The 19,683-nt window shown below is 43.9% G+C and overlaps 1 protein-coding gene and 1 non-coding gene across 2 annotated transcripts in view; one reads left to right on the top strand and one right to left on the bottom strand.

The window, feature by feature from the left end:
* LOC145357910 (uncharacterized) overlaps positions 1-8,740 on the top strand; it is a 112,313-nt gene extending 103,573 nt beyond the window's left edge. Inside the window, exon 7 of the mRNA XM_080211479.1 lies at positions 6,716-8,740. Coding sequence (XP_080067605.1) covers positions 6,716-6,765 — 50 coding nt within the window. The 3' untranslated portion in view covers positions 6,766-8,740. The remainder of the gene's footprint in view (positions 1-6,715) is intronic.
* On the bottom strand, positions 3,681-3,862 carry LOC145358042 (U2 spliceosomal RNA). The gene has a single exon (XR_013889416.1). It is a non-coding gene; the product is annotated as a U2 spliceosomal RNA (small nuclear RNA).
* Positions 8,741-19,683: the final 10,943 nt, after the last annotated feature.

Raw genomic sequence — 19,683 nt, 5'->3', positions numbered from 1 at the left:
GTGGATCTGCGGCCTGCAGAATATAGCTGTGACCGTTACTGCCCCAAACCCACTCTGTGTGCTTCCATCTGTTTTGGATTCCACAGCTTTTTATTCTAGATACTGATGATGACTTACTCGTATTTGAACCAATGGAAGGAGCCAGTTGGTTTGAAATAGGGTGACTTGGAAATAAGTTATTAATGATTTAGTTTTTGTTTAGCCTGTTAGTTTTAAAGCGATATTGGTATTTGGGAAGAATCTGAGTCTGGTTGCAACCAGAGCTAACCCTGACTTGGCACAAATGACACCTGAGGAAAATGATTTCATTGGCGAATAGGTGATCAGTTGGAGTATTTTTGGCCCATGACTGGATTGCCACCTTGTCCTGGTGATAAGACCAGAGATCTGGATTGGGTAATTATCCAAAGAGGAAGAATATGGAGGGTGAGAGAATGGCGCACAGACAGCCAATACCAACACAAAGGGCCAAATGGCCTACACATGCACTGAACAAACTGCAAAGTGGAAACTTCAATACAATATGATCTTATTTTCTGAAGGAAGGTAGCCATGTCGAGGTTGTTGGGACAGGTGACAAAATACATGGTGAAAGTGGAGGTTTTCGGGAGTGTCTTAAAGGAGGAAAAGTGGGTTTGAGCGATGGAGAGGGAGGGAATTGTGAGTTTGGGTCTTAGGCAACTGAAAGCCCCAACTGTGGAGTGATTAAAATAGAGGTACCCGCGAGGCTAAAACTAGGCGGGCAGAGAGATGTTGGAGGGTTGTGGGCCTGGAGGAAATTCGGGGTGAGACCCTGGAGGCATTTGAAAGCAAAGATGAAAATGTTAAAGTAGAAATGTTGCTGAGAGTTAATGTTCATCGGCAAACATCGGGTTAACGTGTAGATAGACGTTGGTTTGAGTTAAACACAAGCTGCAAAATAATATCGTATTGCAGCACGGTGTCACAGTAGTTAGCACTGCTGTCTCATAGTACCAGGGACCCAGGTTCGATTCCCGGCTTGGCTCACTGTCTAAACAAACAAAGAACAATACAGCACAGGAAACAGGCCCTTCGACCCTCCAAGCCTGTACTGCTCATGCTTCCAACTAGACCATTCGTTTGTATCCCTCCATTCCCAGTCTGCTCATCTGACTATCCAGATCAGTCTGAAACGATCCCAGCGTGTCCGCCTCCACCACCCTAAGCTAAGAGCAGAAAATGTGTAATATTGTCAACACAAATACCATTTTTTTGTTACCCATTAGAGACTCAGCTGACTTGAAATGTTTGATTAATGTCAGGTAACCGTATAGATTTTCGTATTTGTTTCAGACTTCTGGATTACTGATGAGCATATTGTTTGTAAGTGACGAGATATCACAGACTCCAGTCTGTTTACATTTCCTCAGATGAGGATTTTCACAGGAATAGTGAGAATTGAACAATCGGTCCCCATTCCTGAATCAGGGCAGTGCTGACTGTTCTCAGTGCTTTCAAAATATACACAGCTTTTCTGTCCTTATAGCGAGAGGTGATTATGTCAGCACGATCTGTAAATCTGTGTGTTTAATCTCTGAGTACAGATGACAGTGATGTTAACCAAGTGCTCACTCGGGAGATTTTCCTCTTCCTCAAGCACAAAAATGTGAGGTTGGGAATGAGCTAGTCTAACAATACATGAGTATTTAGGAAAGTGAATTTGGAATATTATGCATGACCTTTGCCAGGATCAATTGTCTTGATTCTGCCAATTTGATCATTTGAAGGGAAATTTTAGTAAATATCCTAGAAGTGGTAAATTTGGCAAAACCCGGACTGGAGTTGAGTTGATCTCGCCTCCCTCTAGTTGCTCTGTCCAAGTGAGTAAGATCAGTTTGTTCATCACTTCAGCCTCTAGTTAGTTCCCTTTGTGTTCCCTGCTCAGGCGCATTGATTTAGTGGAATTAATTGGCTTTTGTTGGATGGATACTAGAGGGGTGGTGATAAAATTCTCAAGGTCAAGATTTCCACTGATTGCTGAAATGTGTGTCTGAGACTGTGTTCTGAGACAGGAAAGATACTGAGAGCATGAAGCTAAAGCACTTACTTCATCTCCAAGTACCAATGCTCTAATAAACCTCAGTGCCCCCTTATTAATGGAACCTCATCTCTCTGCATCCAATGCCTAAAATGCTCTGGCTCCACTTAGTGACTGCATGATTCTAAACAGCAAGGGTCTCATCAGAAATGGAAAGTACTAAACTTCATAATACACTGTACAGGGCACAGGTGAGGCCGCAGCTGGAGTATTGTGTGCAGTTTTGGTCGCCGCACTTGTGAAAGGATATATTGGCCTTGGAGGGAGTACAGAGAAGGTTCACTAGGCCGATACCGGAGATGAGGGGGTTAGCTTATGAAGAGAGATTGAATAGACTGGGTCTGTTCTCGTTGGAGTTTAGAAGGCTGAGGGGGGATCTTATAGAGATTTACAAGATAATGAAGGGGCTAGATAGGGTAGAGGTAGTGAGATTCTTTCCACTTAGAAAGGAAAACAGAACTAGAGGGCACAGCCTCAAAATAAGGTGGGGGAGGTGCAGTTTAGAACGGAGTTGAGGAGGAACTTCTTCACTCAAAGGGTGGTGAATCTCTGGAATTCTCTGCCCATTGAAGTGGTGGAGGCTGCCTCACTAAATATATTTAAGTCACGGGTAGGTCGGTTTTTGGTAGACAAGGGAGTTAAGGGTTATGGGAAAAAAGCGGGAAAGTGGAACTGATCCACTTCAGATCAGCCATGATCTTATTGAATGGCGGGGCAGGCTCGAGGGGCTCAATGGCCTACTCCTGCTCCTATTTCTTATGTTCTTAAATTATTCCGTAATTTAGAGTAAATGTTACTCTTTAAGGATTAGAGGTCAAACTAGCACAATGCATCTGATGCTCCAATGTCACTTGGTGACCATAAGACCTACTCCTTCAAATAAAGAACTGAATTTGGTGCATTCAAAGTTACTCTGCTCCAGTAACTGTATAGCTGCAACAGAACCAATGCAAAAAGTAAAATTGTCACAGTGCTCCTGACAGAAAAACCCAACAGAATATCCTTCAAGCTGCTGTTACTTTGATACTTTCCTGTAGATAATCCCACAAAGGTTGACAAGTGAAAGTTGCATTACACAGGAATTCTTTGGAGGTCCAGTTCCTGTAACAGCAAATATATAGTGTAAAAGTTTTATTTTTTCATGGGATGTGGGTATCATTGGCTGGCCAGCATTTATTGCCCTTCTCTAATTGCCCTTGAACTGAGTGGATTGCTGGGCCATTTCAGAGGGCATTTAAGAGTCAACCACATTGCTGTGGGTCTGGAGTCACATGTAGGCCAGGCCCGTTGTGACTACAGATTTCCTTCCCTAAAGGGCATTAGTGAACCAGATGGGTTTTTTACACAGTGAGATACAAGAACATGTGCTTATTCACGAGGATTACCAAACGGTCAATGAAGCCATTGATCCATGTGACAGGATCTGTAATGATATCTCCACCAGGACAGGTACAGGTACTATATTCTAACGCTCCATCAGTAGAATGTTGCCTTTTTGTTATTCCAATTCAATCCAATCTAATCAAGTCCCATCCATATTCTCAACAAGTTGAGACATTCCTGATCCAAGCTGACAAGAAGGGCTCTCACCTCCTGTCTTGGGCTTGATCTACAGGATCCAAGCTGATTGGAGTAGGTATAGCTCCTCCTCCAAAGCTTCATCTCATTTGCATCTTAGCCAAAAGACCAAGATGCTGCTTTTAAAAATTCCTTCAAATGAAGCTAAAACGTAATCTAATGACTTCAACCAAGCACAGCATGTCGATACTACACTTGATCTTAGCCTAAAGGCCGAGAAGCGATATTTTCAAACTTCAATCACACGTAATCTCCAGAACTCGATACACAGGCCTCAACCTGACCATCAAACTTCCATTCTGGATCCAACTAATAAATCAAACCTTACCCCATCTCTACAAACTTTGATCAAATCAGTTAGCGTAACCTGACCTTCCAGTAGAAATTGGATTTATTTATTGTTCCTATTGCAGAAAGCGCTTTTATAAAACCTGTACAGCTGGATTTTGTTGAAATCCCTGCCCCCACTGGCTGTGTCTGCAGCTGGGGGGGCCCTGGAAAGTATGACAGATGACAAGTTGACCATCTTCATCACTCTTTCCCCTCCAACCCAGTCCCCTGAACACATTAGACAGACCATCAGCAGTCCATCACCCTGTTTATGTTGTAATTAACAGAACATTGAGCTTGTTAGCAAGTTGTTTGCACCAAATATTACAAAATAAATTTAGTGCGAGCCATTGAACCTGCTCTGGGAGAGAATTCCAGACGTTCATCATCCTCAGGGACAAGAAATTCTTCCACTGTTTGAAATGGTTTACTCCTTATTCTGAGACTGCAGCCCACCCACCTTTCCCCCAGGGACAGCATCCTTCCTGTACCAGGTTCTGTCACACCCTGATAAAGTTCTGAACACTTTCAGTGATCATTTCTAATTCTTCAAAATTTGAGAGAAAACCAGCCCAGCTTCCTCAATCTCTCCAACAACAATAATCCAGCCATCCCACAGGTTAGTCTGGTACACTCCCTCCATGGCAAGAATACCTTAGACAAGGAGAACAAAATTCTATACAGTACATCAGGTGAGGCTTCACCCAGACTCTGTATAATTACAGCAAGACATCTTTACTCCTGCACTCACCCTCTCGCCAGTGAAGGGCAACATACCATTTGCCATTTGGTGCGAAGGTCAGTTTGCTGACCCACCCTCCCCCTCTGCTTTTGTCCAGTCTGCAAGAACCTTAAATCTATTGGAGAATTGCAAGGAGAATCCCCTGATTCTACCATCTTGATCCTCATACCTGCCTCACTCTTAGTCACACTTTCCCGTCCTTAACCATTTAAAATGACCCTGGGGAATGTGACCACCTCCTGGAACATAAGAACATAAGAAATAGGAGCAGGAGTAGGCCATCTAGCCCTTCGAGCCTGCCCCGCCATTCAATAAGATCATGGCTGATCTGATTGTGGTTCAGTTCCACATTCCCTCCCTCTCCCCATAACCCTTAATCCCCTCTCTTATCAAAAACCCATCAACCCGCGTCTTAAAAATATTTAGCGAGGCAGCCTCCACCACTTCAACGGGCAGAGAATTCCAGAGATTCACCACCCTTTGAGTGAAGAAGTTCCTCCTCAACTCCGTTCTAAACCGCCCCCCCTTTATCTTGAGGCTGTGCCCCCTAGTCCTACTGTCCTTTCTGAGCGGGAAGAGCCTCTCCACCTCTATCCTATCCATCCCATTCATCATCTTATACGTCTCAATGAGATCTCCCCTCATTCTTCTAAACTCTAACGAGTACAAACCCAGTTTATTCAGCCTCTCCTCATAGCTCAACCCCCTCAACTCCGGAATCAGCCTAGTAAACCTCCTCTGCACTCCCTCCAAGGCCAAAATATCCTTGCGTAAGTACGGCGACCAAAACTGCACACAGTACTCCAGAGTCTCCAGGTAACTTTCTCTGCCCTCTGGTTCGCAGTGTCTGCAGCTCAGCCTCCTGCTTGATAACTCTGAGTTCAACTTCCTCCAGCCACAAACACTTACTGCAGACGTGTTTATCCTGGATCGTGAGTTCCCACATTCTGTAGTCGTGAGTCATTCCTGCCCGACATTGAGATTGTGTTTAATTAGTTTCCGATTGCATTTTAATTAATGTAGCGAGTTTGAGGGGTAAAATTGTCTGCTGCTGCTCTTGGTTCTTTTGATCTGTGGCAGACAGGTTAATGAGAACCAAGTCAAGTAGGTTTTTCCCTCTTGGTTCCCTCACCACCTGCCGCAGTCCCAGTCTGGCAGCGATGTCCCTAAGGACCTGGCCAGCCCGAACTGTGGTGATGGATCTGGAAGCTCCCCCCGCCCCCCTGCCCCCCACACCGGAGTACATTCTGTGTCCTCGTCCCCCTCAGTGCTTCCTCCAGATGGTGTTCAACATGGAGGAGTCCTGACTCATCAGCCGAGGGCATTGACCGGAGATTTCCTTGCTCCTGTTTGCCTTGATGCCACGAGACTTCCTGGGGTCCAGAGTCGATGTCTGGAATTTTACCATCCCACCTGCCACGGGGATGGGAGCAGGCCAGGGGCAGAACATGGAAAGTTCCAATGACCTTGGGTGGGATTTTATGATTTTGGAAAGAGCAAAGCTGTAAAATTCTGCCTGATGTTTACTTTGTTGAATGAAATGGAAGGGTTTGTTAGACCATTTCGGAGGATAACTGAGTGACAGCCACATTGCTGTGGGTCTGGAGTTACATGTAGGCCAGATCGGGTAAGGACATTAACGAACCAGTTTTTTTTTAACAACAATTAACGATGGTTTCATAGTCAGTGTTAGATTTCTTAATTACAGATTTTTATTGTGTTTTTAAATTCCACCATCTGTGTGGTGGGATTTGAACCCTGGGTCTCTGGTTACTGGTCCATTACACCACTGCCTGCCCTCTGGGCCACGGGGACAAGCCAATTTGTGAAATTTCAGTGGAATTGGTTGTGCTGCTTTGGGGAAATGGTCAAAATATTCAGTAATAAATTCCTGTAAAAATGCAACCCCACTTTGGAACTGATGAGGTTGTTTCTGAGCTTTGATTGTATCATTTATCTTCTGTCGAGTAACTGTGACCGAAAACACACTTTCTTCCTAAATATAGGGAAACTGGAGAAAGGAAATGGACAGCTTGCTCTGCAGGAGGGTAACTGAAGAACTTAACATCAACCCTCAGGGTCTTGTCGAGCGAAAGGTCAAAGTGCACCTGTCTCGGAAGACAAACAATCCAAAATAAGCAATTCTTCAGGAAAGCCTCTCTGCTGAAAAATAATGGCCTTTTAATGCAAAAAAATGACATTTGCCTGGGATGTTGCACCATTTACTTTGTACTGTAACTGACAGCAGAAGTGGTGTGTTTGTGCTAAAATTCTAGTCTGAGATTAAAGGAGAGGGTGCCAGGGCAAATATAATTTCTGTTAGATATTCTGGATTGTGCAATTGTATCGCCACCTTCTGGATATGAATGCTATAAACTTGGAACAAGATACTTGTTACAGAAGGTGGTTGCGACTGTTAATCTGTCATTGAGCATATATAACCTTTCCTTGTCTAAACAACTAATAAGTTTAAAAAGAATCAGTAGGAAGCACACTTATTGTATAAAATGAGGGGATTTGGGGTTGCTTTATTTGTGAATCAACAACCAGCAATCATTTAGAAATTTATTCTCTACATTAACTTATAATGTGGAAAGGCTTTAATAATTTGAACGCAGCGGCAAAGAAAGAAATCAAAGGCCTCAGTTAAAAATTAGAGACCACCTTGCCAATGATCGAGGTGAAGAGGTCACTTTGTTGGGTTGAGCTAGTGTTTTTGAAACTGTAAGTAGATTTTTAACACACTATCTCCCAGGACGCAGGCTGTCATTTGAATTTCACAAGTTGCCTATCGTTTTTACCCTCCTATACACTGTATCTCAAAGGTGATGGTGAATCTTTAACCTGGATCGTTTTAGCTCACAAAGACAGGAAACTTGGGCACTGATTTCCTTTTGTGATTTCACAATGTGCCATTGATCTAGGGCAATGGGAGAAAGTTACAAAATCCGATTCTCCTTCCCGCTAAAATGGCTCCAGGGACCAAGCTCCAGTCCCAATTCCATGTAATCTGATTGGATCACTGCAGGTCTTATTTTCCTCATAGTTTGCTGGATGATGAAGGGCCTGGCCCAAGGGTAACCAATGAATTGAAGGTGCTTTTTAATCATCACTGGCTTACAACAACACTTTCATCCCATGAGTTCTATATTTGAGAAAGGAGATCAGGACAGAGATAAAGATGTTCCCTTCCTTGGTGGCCCCACAGCTAAATTACTCTGTCAGAAATAGGGCTTTGATTCATGTTTCTAATGAGCTAATTTTCAGCCTTAAATTGACTGGTTTTTTGGGGATTAAAAGCCAAAATCAAATGCATCATACTTTGAGGAGCTAGAGATCGCTGGAATCTGTCCACCTATTCCCGGTAATTTAGTATGAATGATTAGCTCATTTCTCTCACTTTTTCTGAAAAGGTTTTCCATTCCCCTCCCCACTGATTTATTTGTACAACATTCGTCCTTCACTGGATCGCACGTTTATTTGAGTTTTGTTGAGATGAGTGTTGTCCTAGTTTATTTCAATAATGAGAACATTGAATTCTCTTTGTGTTTGTGCAGTCAGGAACCTGGGATTTTTTTTTCTTTCAGTCATTCCAAAGCTTTCTGCAAACACTCCAATTACCATGAACCTTGTACTCTGTATAATCGCACTATTCTCGATATCTTGTTCCCAGCAAGTCAGTACGTAAAAATCTCACATGTGCGCACATATATCAAATATAACTCTACTGTCAGCACCTGTCTTCCTGTACACTGGAACTGTTAACTCTTGCTTTTATTTTACTAAAGGAACAGGCCTCTGCTTTAGTATTGGGACTGGCTTCACAATGTGAGTGGCCACGTCCCTAAACTCTCTCAGATGAGGAGAGAAGGAGTAAAAATCAATATCAGTGTCCACTTACCCATTTTCCCCTTTTTACCACCACACATTCCGGCCAGATCAGATCCCATTTGCTCTCTTGAAACTTTGCACTTTTCAAACTTTGCACTTTTTTCCCAGTTTCTTCCCCTCCCTCCCCCTCTCTACCCTCTTCCCCCTGTCCCCTACCTCCCCCTCTTCCCTCCTCCTCCCCTCCCTCCCCTCTCTCCCCCCCTCCCCTCCCTACCCCTCTTTCCTCCCCCCAATCTGGTCAATGTCTGACTGTGGAGAGGAGAAACTCGCTTTCTCTGTCAGTGTGAAACAGGTGATGACAAACTCAGCCATGACCTGTCCTAAAAGAATCATTTGGTTTAACCCTAGTGTGGCTGTGATTTCCATCCCATTTAAAACAGACATCAGCCTGGTGATTCCACTGGGGAAGTTCCATGTTTTAAATGATTCTCTGAAATGCTGTTTTATTAGTTTGATTTTTGTTGGTGAGTTAACAGGTTCACACCACATGTGAATTTGATTTAATCTTTTAATTAATACTTGTGGCAACTGTCCTGTGTGTTTGGACTGAAGTGAAACTTACAGCAGTCCTCTTTAAACAATAATAGTTGCTGTTTGAGATTGTCCCACATCTAAATCCTTTTGTTTGACATTTATACGCTTCTCCCTGTTAATGCACAGCTGCTGTGTGTGGAATGGCTGCCAAGTATAAAATACAATTGTAATTTGCAGGAGAAACTGAGAAATATAAAAAGTGGATTGGAAACATCAAGTATTCATCATTACTTAGGTTTAACACAGTGCAATGGAATCTACTTCTGCCAAACTGGAAATGTGGAATGGTTTTACATTCTGATACACGTTCATGGTTTCATCCTTAGCAATTGATCGATTGTTAAATGGCAGTGTGCCCATCACGGGGAACAAATCTAAATTTAGCAGCTTTCATTTCTTCTAGTTTGGGTATGCATTATAAAATGGAACTGTTTTTGCATCGAGAATCTAAGAGATGTTTTGGAGTTAGTCTGAGCACGAGAACTAATCAAATAATTAGTTCTGTCACTGGCCTTAAAAGAGCCTCACGTTGGCTAACATCAAATATTTTTAAAGTTTTTACACAAAACACACTTTCAAGGAGACAACAATATTTGGCTTATGTTTATAATTTAAAATTTAAGTTTTAATTTTCTTCAATGCAAATGTCTATTTACAAAACGGGAGTGGAGCAAGATTAAACAGCTGAAACCAAATTATACTTTTATATTTCTAAGCTCTTTACAGGCCAACAGGTTCAGTGGAGCTTTGGGGTGGGGCAAAGGAAATAAAAGATGCATTTTGTGCTTTTTACTATGCTCTACATTTGCGGTTTAATTCCACAATTTCTCAGGGTGCATTTAAAAGTTCAAACTCTCACAATTCTAAATCTATGCTGCATTAATTAAAAATAGTCTATCACTCACCTGAATGGTTAATTCATTGTGGACCATTTGTTTCCTGTCCAAGGATCCAGTCTGTCTTTACCTAACGTTGTTCCAGGATATTCTTGCAATTGCTCCATCCTGCTAGGACAGTTGTGGAAAAATTCCAAAGTTCCCAGCACCATAAGTGCCAGTGAGTGACGATGACTCTTCACAATGAAAGAACACTCGGTATTCATCAGCTCTCTGGATCTTGAATCTTTGTACTAAGAGGGCTTCCTACTTTCCTGCTGTAACCGGGGATTCAGGAAGGGTTCCACAGGTGATTATTACAATGTAAATGTTGAAAATTGTTTGATATTCTTTGTTTCACTTACTGCACTGGTTAAAAATTGCAATTGCAATTTAAATCTTGGATTAAACTTCCCCGACAGGGTTGAGTGAGCTGGTTTATGAATCAACAGCCAAATTGCAAACTAAGGGGACGACCCTTCCAGGTGTACCTGAGCAGCAGGGTGACCTGTTCTCCTGTTGCTTTAACAAAACCAAAGGAAATTCTATCTCTTAAACAAGACATTCTCCTGGACACCAGAATCATGATGTTCAGAGCTCTCCCAACTTTCACAAACTCCTGTTGATTGGACCACGTAAAATATGTTAATATTTGTTACATAAATAATCATTAATTTGAATAGACAGAATGTTTTCTCCTTTTTGATAACCAAACTAATTTAATGATTGGTTAAAATGGAGACATTTTGGCCAGCTTCCTCATTCCTTTACTCTGAAATTTGTATCTCTACTGCCAATTTTCTGAATCTTAACTGCTGTGTGAATGCAAAGGAATAAGAACATACGGCGTGGTATGTTAGATATTGCATTTTATTGCAGCTTAGTTGGTCATTAACATGGGCAATGGCCTTAATAATTGATCTTAATCACTTGAGGGGATAAACTATGATTTTCAAAGGTTTTTTAGGAAAATATTACTAGTGCAGTGGCACACACACATATATATAAAATATATATATTTCTTAACTGTTAATAAATTAGCAAATGAATTTCCAACCTGTCTGACTTTCATGTGTCTATCTTGAACATTGTAAAATGAGGGGGGGAGTGAATGTCAGTGCTCACCCTGACTGTATATACGATCCTGCAAAGAAATTGAAATTAATAAAGTTGCATTAATTAAATGTCAAAGTGTTTAACATCCTTAAATGAAGCGTGACACAGAGTTTATCAGTGCTGCCTCACAGCATCAGGGACCTGGGTTCAATTCTGGCCTTGGGTCACTGTCTGTGCAGTGTCTGCATGTTCTCCTCGTGTCTGCATGGGTTTCTTCCCACACTCTGAAGATGTGCGGGTTAGGTTGATTGGCCGTGCGAAATTGCCCCTTAGTGTCAGAGGATGAGCACCAAGTTCTCCGATTCTGGCAGCAGTGGTGGGTGTGAACGGCCAGGGAATTCCAGCCAATGTGGTGAACATTTTCTGGGTTTATCTGGAATTATTACCTGGCAACTTTGGGAGAATCTCCTATTAACTATGGGCTAGACCAGAGTGGAGAAACCTCCAAACCAAAATACCGAACTTACTGAATAACCATCAGGTGAAGAAATTACCAATGTTCCATTAACACAATTCTGAACTAATAGAAATTACATCAGAATTAACAGGACAGTTAAATGAAAAGATAAATTGGAATTTATGTAGTCAATACCGGGGGATTCTCCCAGCTCATCGCGCTGCTCTACTAATCCAGTGATTGGGAGGCTGGCAGTGTGGGGCTACTGGGCATGCACCGATCTTGGTGCTGACAGATTGGCATATGCGCAGTGGCACACTCAGCGCTATGCTGCCGGCCTCTCCAGTGGGAATAGGCCCTGCCCACAGCGTTTTGGAATGATTCACGCTAGTGCACTCTGCAGCACACAGAATGTGGGAGATTTTTGTCGAAACTCCCACTGAAAAAACCAACAGGATTTACTCCAATTTTTATGTGAATTTGAAACTTTGTATTTTTTGGGAGAATCCCACTCTGTGTGTGGTACAACCTCAAGCATTCACATCATCCTTGACACAAATCTGGCATTACAGAACAAAGTTTCACAACACCAGGTATCAAATAAACCTGTTGGCATTTAACCTGGTGTTGTGAGAATTCTAACTGTGTTTACCCCAGTCCAACACCCACATTTCCACATCATGACTACAGAATGATACAGTTATAGAGTCAGAGGTTTACAGCATAGAAAGAGACCCTTCGGCCCAACTTGTCCATGCCGTCTTTTTTAAAACCCCTAAGCTAATCCCAATTGCCCGCATTTAAGAACATAGAACATAGAACATAGAACACTACAGCACAAACAGGCCCTTCGGCCCACAAGTTGCGCCGACCACATCACCTACCAACCTACAGACCTATTTGGCCCATATCCCTCTATACCCGTCATATCCATGTAACTATCTAAATGCTTTTTAAAAGACAATATTGTACCTGCCTCTATTACTACCTCTGGCAGCTCGTTCCAGACACTCACCACCCTCTGTGTGAAAAAATGGACACTTTTGTATCTCTCCCCTCTCACCTTAAACCTATGCCTCCTAGTTTTAGACTCCCCTACCATTGGGAAAAGATATTGGCTATCTAGCTGATCTGTGCCCCTCATTATTTTATAGACCTCTATAAGATCACCCCTCAGCCTCCTACGCTCCAGAGAAAGAAGTCCCAGTCTATCCAGCCTTCCCTAATATCCCAATCCATCAAGTCCCGATAGCATTCTAATAAATATTTTCTGCATGCTTTCTAGTTTAATAATATCCTTTCTATAACAGGGTGACCAGAACTGTACAGTATTCCAAGTGTGGCCTTACCAATGTCTTGTACAACTTCAACAACACATCCCAACTGCTATAGTTCTACAATACGCTGTTCCTTATGCAAAGTATGACAACAACTCTCACCTTTCTGTTTCATGGGTATGATCAGCATCATAAGAACATAAGAAATAGGAGCAGGAGTAGGCCATCTAGCCCTTCGAGCCTGCCCCGCCATTCAATAAGATCATGGCTGATCTGTCGTGGCTCAGTTCCACATTCCCGCCCTCTCCCCATAACCCTTAATCCCCTCTCTTATCAAAAACCCATCAACCCGCGTCTTAAAAATATTCAGCGAGGCAGCCTCCACCACTTCAACGGGCAGAGAATTCCAGAGATTCACCACCCTTTGAGTGAAGAAGTTCCTCCTCAACTCCGTTCTAAACCGCCCCCCCTTTATCTTGAGGCTGTGCCCCCTAGTCCTACTGTCTTTTTTGAGCGGGAAGAGTCTCTCCACCTCTATCCTATCCATCCCATTCATCATCAGCAAGGCAGACTTCTGTGAATTCTCTGTCTGTCGGGTAAAACAGTCCTGATCATGTGGCTTCCCAAAATTCCTTTTCAACTGAATGAATAATGAGGTTTTTCCTCACCTGGGAGCTCCTGTATTACTGACACAGCTTTCCGGGTTTTAGACATCTTTAGCCAGCTCGCTCTGTTCCTCCAAGAGCTCGTCCCCTTTCTGTTAAACCTCTTTCTCAGAGTGACTTGCTGCTGCTTCTGATAAGAATTCAGTTTTCCTCTTTTTCTCTCTCTTTCTGTCTGTACCTCTGCTTTTTCCCTCCAGCTCCTCTGCTTGTAGTTTTCCTCTGTGTCTGTTGAATTACGTTGTGCCTGTTCTTCATTTTTGTTCACACTGCTTCAGGGTCCAGGGTGGCCTGGTGTGAAGGATGGAATCCGTGGAACATCATTCCCCATTATCCAAGAAAATTACAATTGATCCCTTGACAATTCATTTCACATGTTCTTAAAACGAATGACAGATTCCACAGATATTTTAAAGAAATGACAAGTTATCCATTCTGTTCTGTTATCTACTCAAAGCCGTCAGAGTCCAGAAACGGTTAAAGTATTACCTCCTATTCCCCCAGTTTCTGGCTCATTATTTAGTCTTGAATGTTAAATCCTGTGCTTTGGAGTTGGTTGAATGGTAGATCTGTCTTACAAGAAAAAAAGGGGAAAATAGGAAATCCCATCTGTCAGCTCTTGGCCCATTGCTCTGAATGTCACGCTGTGCCGAGTGCTCATCCAGGTATATTTTTAAAGGATGTGAGGCATCCCGCCTCCCACACCCTCCCAGGCAGCATGTTTGAGATTGTTGCCACACTGGGTAAAAATGTTGTGCCTGACACCCCCACTAAACCTCCTGTTCTGGACTTTGAACCTTTGTCCCCTCGTGTCTGACCCTTCGACCCAGGGGTACAGTCGCTCCTGAACCACTCTATCCGTGTCTCTCATAATCTTATGTATCTCGATCAAGTTGCCCCCTCAGTCTTCTCTAATGAAAACAGCCCAGTTTATGCAGCCATTCTTCATAACTTCAATGTTCCACCCCAGGCAGCACCCTGGTGAATCTCCTCTGCACCCCCTCCAGTACAATCACATCCTCCCTGTAATGTGGTGACCAGAATTGCACACAGTGCTCCAGCTGTAGCCTCGCCAAAGTTTTATACAACTCCATCATGACCCGTCTGCTTTTGTAATCTATACCCTGATTAACCATAGAACCCGACAGTGCAGAAAGAGGCCCTTCAGCCCATCGAGTCTGCACTGACCACAATCCCACCCAGGCCCTACCCACATATCCCTACATATTTTACCCATTAATCCCTCTAACCTAAGCACCTCAGGCAATTTTAGCATAGCCAAACAACTAACCTGTATGTCTTTGGACTGTGGGAGGAAACTGGAGTACCCGGAGGAAACCCACGCAGACACAAGGAGAACGTGCAAACTCCACACAGACAGTGACCCGAGCCGAGTATCAAACCCAGGACCCTGGAGCTGTGAAGCAGCAGTGCTAACCACTGTGCTACCATGCCACCGACTAATAAAGGTGAGTGTGCCATATGCCTTTTTCACTACCCCATAAACCTGCCTTTCTACCTTCAGAGATCTATGGACGTCCCAGTGTCAGACCATAGTTTACTTCCTTGTCAAATTACTCCTTCCAAAGTGCGTTATCTCACACGTTTCAGAGTTAAATTTTATCTGCCACTTATCCACCCATTTGACCATTCTGTCTATATCCTCCTGGGGCCCAGGACACTCCACCTCACCGATAATGGCCAAGTTTTGTGTCATCCACAAACTTACTAATCCTATCTGCTCTGCCCCACTACCCCCCCACCCCCCACACAGCCATCAATGTTATTTATATAAATGATGAATAATAGGAACTTAAGAAGGAAATTAGGAGAGCCAGAAGGGGGTCATGAGAAGGCCTTGGCGGGTAAGATTAAGGAAAACCCGAAGGCCTTCTACAAATATGTGAAGAGTAAAAGGATGAGATGCGAAGGGATAGGACCTATAAAATGTGATGGTGGGAAAGTTTGTATAGAACCGGCAGAAATAGCAGAGGTGCTCAATGAATACTTTACTTCGGTATTCACGGTAGAAAAAGATCTTGGTGGTTGTAGTGCAGGCTTGTGGCGGACTGAAAAGCTCGAGTATGTGGACATTAAGAAAGAGGATGTGTTGGAACTTTTGAATAGCATCAAGGTAGGCAAGTCGCTGGGACGGGATGGGATGTATCCCATGTTACTGTGGGAGGTGAGGGAAGAGATTGCAGAGTCTCTGGCGATGATCTTTGTGTCATCGATGGAGACGGGAGAGGTTCTGGAGGATTGTGGATGCAGTTCCTATATTCAAGAAAGGGAATAGAGATAGACCGGTGAGTCTAACCTCAGTGGTTGGTAAATTGATGGAAAAGATCCTGAGAGACAGGATTTATGAACATTTAGAGAAGTTTAGTATGATCAAAAGTAGTCAGCACGGCTTTGTTAAAGGCAGATCATACTTTTAAGTCTGGTTGAGTTTTTTTGAAGATGTGACTGAACACATTGACGAAGGAAGAACGGTGGATGTGGTTTATATGGACTTCAGCAAGGCGTTCGATAAGGTTCCCCATGCAAGGCTTATTGAGAAAGTGAGGGGGCATGGGATCCAAGGGGATGTTGCTTTGTGGATCCAGAACTGGCTTGCCCGCAGAAGGCAGAGAGTGGTTGTGGATGGGTCTTTATCTGCATGGAGGTCAGTCACCAGTGGAGTGCCCCAGGGATCTGTTCTGGGACCCTTGCTGTTTGTGATTTTCAATAAATGACCTGGATGAGGAAGTGGAGGGATGGGTTGGTAAGTTTACTGATGACAGAAAGGTTGGAGGTGTTGTGGATAGTCTGGAGGGATGTCAGAAGTTGCAGCGTGACATAGATAGGATGCAAGACTGGGCGGAGAAGTGGCAGATGGACTTCAACCCAGATAAATGTGCAGTTGCCCATTTTGGCAGGTCCAATGGGATGAAGGAATATAATATTAATGGCAGGACTCTTAGCAGTGTGGAAGATCAGAAGGATCTTGGGGTCTGGGTTCAAAGGACTCTCAAATCAGCTTCGCAGGTAGAGGATGTGGTTAAGAAGGCGTATGGTGTGCTGGCCTTCATCAATTGCGGAACTGAGTTTAGGAGGCGGGAGATAAGACCCCACTTGGAGTACTGTGCACAGTTCTGGTCACCTCATTACAGGAAGGATGTGGAAGCCATTGAAAGGGTGCAGAGGAGATTTACAAGGATGTTGCCTGGATTCGGTGACATGCCTTATGAGGATAGGTTGAGAGAGCTCGATCTTTTTCCCTTAGAGAGACGAAGGATGAGAGGGGACCTGATAGAGGTCTACAAGATGATGAGAGGTGTTGATCAGGTGGATTCTCAGAGGCTTTCTCCCAGGGCTGAAATGGTCGCTACGTGAGGACACAGGTTTAAGGTGCTGGGGAGTAGGTACAGAGGAGATGTTAGGGGTGAGTTTTTCACTCAGAGGGTGGTGAGTGAATGGAATCGGCTGCCGTCGGTGGTGGTAGAGGCAAACTCGCTGGGGTCTTTTAAGAGAGTTCTGGATGGGTATATGGGATTTAGTGGGATGGAGGGTTATGGTAAGCCTAGTAGGTAGAGATATGATCCTTGTAACTTGTGGGCCGAAGGGCCTGTTTGTGCTGTAGTTTTTCTATGATTCTATGAATAGGGGGCTCAGCACAGATCCCTGTGCTACATCACTGGACACTGGCTTCCAGTCACTAAAGCAGCTTTCTGACAGCACTGTCTGTCTCCTACAGCTCAGCCAATTTTGAATCCACTTTATCAAATGACCCTGTATCCCATGTGAACTTACCTTCTTTACAAATCTCCCATGTGGGACCAGGTCAAAGGCTTTGCTGAAATCCACATAAACTACATCGCCTGCACTACCCTCATCTACACATCTGGTCACCGCCTCAAAAAAAAAATCCAATCAAATTTGTTTGGTGTGACCTTCCTCTGACGAAGTCATGCTGACTATCCGTGATCAAGCTTTGCCTTTCCAAGTGAAGATGGATAGATTGATGCTTTCCTTCAGAAGTTTCTCCTATAGTTTTCCTGCCACTGACACTGGTCTCTCGTTCCCTGGTGTAGTTCTACAACCAGTCTTAAATAGCGGAGCCACATTCGCTGTTCTCCAATCTTCTAGCACCTCCCCAGTAACCAAAGAGGAATTGAAAAGTTGGGTCCGAGCCCTTGCAAACTCCTCCCTTGCCTCCCACGGCAGCCTGAGACACAATTCATCCAGACTTGGAGATTTATCCATTTTTAAGGCTGCCAGCACCTCCAATACCTTGTCTTTCTTCTGTGTCAGTTTGCTCAAGGACCTCACTGTCTCTCTCTCCCTGAATTCCACACCATCATCCTCATTCTCTTGGGTGCAGACAGATGTGAAATATTCATTCAACACTCTATCAGTGTCCTCTGGCTCCACCCACAGATTGCCTACTTGATGCCTAATGGGTCCGACTCTTTTCCTGGTTATCCTCTTCCCAGTGATACAGAACATCTTGGGATTTTTCCCTATTTTACCAGCCAGAGCTTTCTCATATCCCCTCTTTGCATTCCGAATTGCTTTCTTAAGCTCTACCCTGCACTTTCTATACCTCACTAATATTCCCCCACTGATTTTCTCCCTTTGTATTTGTTAAATGTGGCACAGTGGTTAGCACTGCTGCCCTCTCAGCACCAGGAACCTGGGTGCAATTCCCAGCTTGGGTCACTGTCTGTGCAGAGTCTGCATGTTCTCCCCGTGTCTGCGTGGGTTTCTTCCTGGTGCTCCTGTTTCTTCACACACTCCAAAAGACATGCTGGTTAGGGTGCATTGGCTGTGCTAAATTCTCCCTCAGTGTGCTCGAATAAATGCTGGAGTGTGGTGCCTAGGAGGTGTTCACAGTAACACGCAATGTTAATGTAAACCTACTTGTGACAAATAAATAGACTTTAATTTTAACTTTAGCATTGTATTCTGAATATCTCTGGTCAGCCATAGTCCTCTAGGCTTGTTACACCTGCCTATCGCCCTAGAAGGAACCCTAACCCTGTGTAGATGAAGGTAGAACTATTGGTGTCGTATACATGGATTTTAGTAAGGCGTTTGATAAGGTTTCCCATGGTAGGCGCATGAAGAAAGTAAGGAGGTGTGGGATAGAAGGAAATTTGGCCGATTGGATAAGTAACTGGTTGTCTCATAGAAGACAAAGGGTGGTGGTGGAAGGAAAATTTTCAGACTGGAGGCCAGTTACCAGCGGTGTACCACAGGGATCAGTGCTGGGTCCTCTGCTATTTGTGATTTTTATCAATGACTCGGAGGAGGAGGCTGAAGGGTGGGTTAGTAAATTTGCTGATGACACCAAGATTGGTGGAGTAGTGAATGAGGTGGAGGGCTGTTGTAGGCTGCAAAGAGACATCGATAGGATGCAGAGCTGGGCTGAAAAATGGCAGATGGCGTTTAACCCTGATAAGTGCGAGGTGATTCATTTTGGTAGGACAAACTTGAATGTGGATTACAGGATCAATGGCAGGGTTCTGAGGAGTGTGGAGGAACAGAGAGGTCTTGGGGTTCATATCCACAGATCCCTGAATGTTGCCACTCAAGTGGATAGACCCGTGAAGAAGGCTTATAGTGTGTTAGCGTTTATTAACAGGGGGTTTGAGTTTAAGAGCCGTGGGGTTATGCTGCAACTATACCGGACCTTGGTGAGAACCACATTTGGAATATTGTGTTCAGTTCTGGTCACCTCACTATAAGAAGGATGTGGAAGCATTGGAGAGAGTGCAGAGGAGATTTACCAGGATGCTGCCTGGTTTGGAGGGTAGGTCTTATGGGGAAAGGTTGAGGGAGCTGGGGCTTTTCTCTTTAGAGCGGAGGAGGATGAGAGGCGACTTAATAGAGGTTTATAAGATGATGAGAGGGATTGATAGAGTGGACGTGCAGAGACTATTTCCTCGGGTGGATGTAGCTGTTACTAGGGGGCATAACTATAAGGTTCATGGTGGGAGATATAGGAGGGATGTCCGAGGTAGATTCTTCACTCAGAGAGTGGTTGGGGTGTGGAATGCACTGCCTGCTGTGATGGTGGAGTCGGACGCTTTAGGAACTTTCAAGCGATTATTGGATAGGCACATGGAGCACTCCAGAATGATAGGGAGTGGGATAGCTTGATCTTGGGTTTAGACATAGCGTGGCACAACATTGAGGGCCGAACGGCCTGTACTGTTCTATGTTCTACATAACCCTACA

Source organism: Carcharhinus amblyrhynchos, chromosome 24 (assembly GCF_965287045.1).
Source record: "Carcharhinus amblyrhynchos chromosome 24, sCarAmb.v2.hapA, whole genome shotgun sequence".
NCBI lineage: Eukaryota > Metazoa > Chordata > Chondrichthyes > Carcharhiniformes > Carcharhinidae > Carcharhinus > Carcharhinus amblyrhynchos.
This window is presented reverse-complemented; position numbering and strand designations above follow the sequence as displayed.